Source organism: Aplysia californica, unplaced genomic scaffold, assembly GCF_000002075.1.
Source record: "Aplysia californica isolate F4 #8 unplaced genomic scaffold, AplCal3.0 scaffold00234, whole genome shotgun sequence".
Classification (NCBI taxonomy): domain Eukaryota; kingdom Metazoa; phylum Mollusca; class Gastropoda; order Aplysiida; family Aplysiidae; genus Aplysia; species Aplysia californica.
The window spans coordinates 736263-737779 of record NW_004797504.1 but is presented as its reverse complement, the minus strand read 5'-3'; the positions used below and the strand labels follow the sequence as shown (position 1 = coordinate 737779).

The 1517-nt window shown below is 44.4% G+C and overlaps 1 protein-coding gene across 4 annotated transcripts in view; it reads right to left on the bottom strand.

Annotated features, from left to right (window-relative positions):
* Positions 1 to 1517, bottom strand: part of LOC101858718 — a 31733-nt gene that overhangs the window by 10126 nt on the left and 20090 nt on the right. Inside the window, exon 1 of one of the 4 annotated variants that reach the window (XM_013083476.2) lies at positions 7 to 87. The exons of the other annotated variants lie outside the window; for them this stretch is intronic. Within the exon in view, the coding sequence (XP_012938930.1) occupies positions 7 to 67 (61 nt within the window). The 5' untranslated portion in view covers positions 68 to 87. Of the gene's footprint in view, positions 1 to 6; positions 88 to 1517 lie in introns of those variants that run through there. 4 annotated transcript variants of the gene reach the window in all.

The window sequence follows — 1517 nt, the reverse complement described above, 5'->3', positions numbered from 1 at the left end:
ACTCACACGGGGGTCTGGCAAATGCTGGCCGTGAGTCATCCTTACGGTTCAGAATTTCGTCCTCCATCTTGTCACGGGACAGAACCCTGTACACAGAATTTTAAAATTTAAAAGAAATAAAACACAAATGAGATTATACCTCTTTATTGCAAATAGTTTACCCCCTTTTGAAAACTTTACTTTACTTTTACTTTTATCCACCGCTTATACCCTTTTGGGTGTCGCGGGAATGAAAGAGACGTCTCTCTGTAGGCAGCCGGCGTGAGCTTGGGTTAAGGGGGTACCGTGGGTGGTTAGTGTTTCCCTGACTCCAGGTCTTTCTCGGTCGCCCTCTAGCCTTGTTGTCATCGAATTTTTTTTTTTTTATGTAGGCACGTTGTGCTGGATGGTGTTTTAGTAATCGCTTTTATTAAGTCTTTTAGGAAGCGGACAGCTTTGACATTGTCTGTGAGGGTTAATCCATGTCAAATGGGAGGGGTGGCGTCGGTAGCCTATGTATAGTGATTAGGCTACCGGACGTGTAATCGTGAGGTTGCGGGTTCGGGGCTTCGAGCCTCAGCTCGGTCCGACTTTGTGTACTTGGGAAAGGCACTCTACACGAATTTCCCACTTGGCCAGGTCCTTTCGGAGATGGACGTCAACCTCGGAGGTCCCGCCTCTTAAATAACCTATAAATGTTGATAGGGGAGTTAAACCTAAACAATATCACCATTTTTTTCAAGCAGGATGCAGCATCTCCACACACAGAGGGAGATAATCTATTAAAGTACAGTTGTTCCCGCATCCGATCTGGACATTGTGAATTGCCTTGTAAGTGAAACAACTTCCTGGGTCTTCGACATAATATTATTGTGGTAGGGTGACCAGTTCCTTTCCACGCCACCTTTACTTCCCCAACTCGAAGCCAGGTACCCATTAGTGCTGGGTGGGCATGAGGGGGCAAAAAAAAAATCCATCTCCGAACCGAGGCTTGAACCCGGGCTTTCCGCTTCGGAGACGGGCGCTCTAACCGCTCCGCCACCACACCCTCTAGATAATCTATCACATGGTAAATACAAAATGCATCTTAAGAATAGGAATGAATGATAGAAAGATACTACCCCTCTAGGGAATAGTTGAACTCGTGTCTTTGGCATACTACGACGAAGAGTTAAAAAGCTGCTCCCCTGGCAATGGCTAAGTTTAGTTACAACATTATTTTGTAAAAATTAAATATTTATACCAGTTGGACTAACTGATGTATAAGGGTACAATTATGGCAAGCAAACGAAAGATCTTGATTCAGATCTGAGTAGGACAAAAATGTTATTCTTTTCCTCGATATTCTTGGAAGAGAAGACTCTCTTCTAAATCCATGTCTCGTCTGAGGATCATGCATAACATTTACAAAAGGCGTCTAAAAGTCAAAGTTCAAATTTGAGCAAAGGAAAACGAAGCAGCTGGTTGTGTGGATTTTGCTGTCTGTCCTTTTGTCTCCTCCCCGCCCCCCCTCTCTCTCTCTCTCTCTCTCTCTCTCT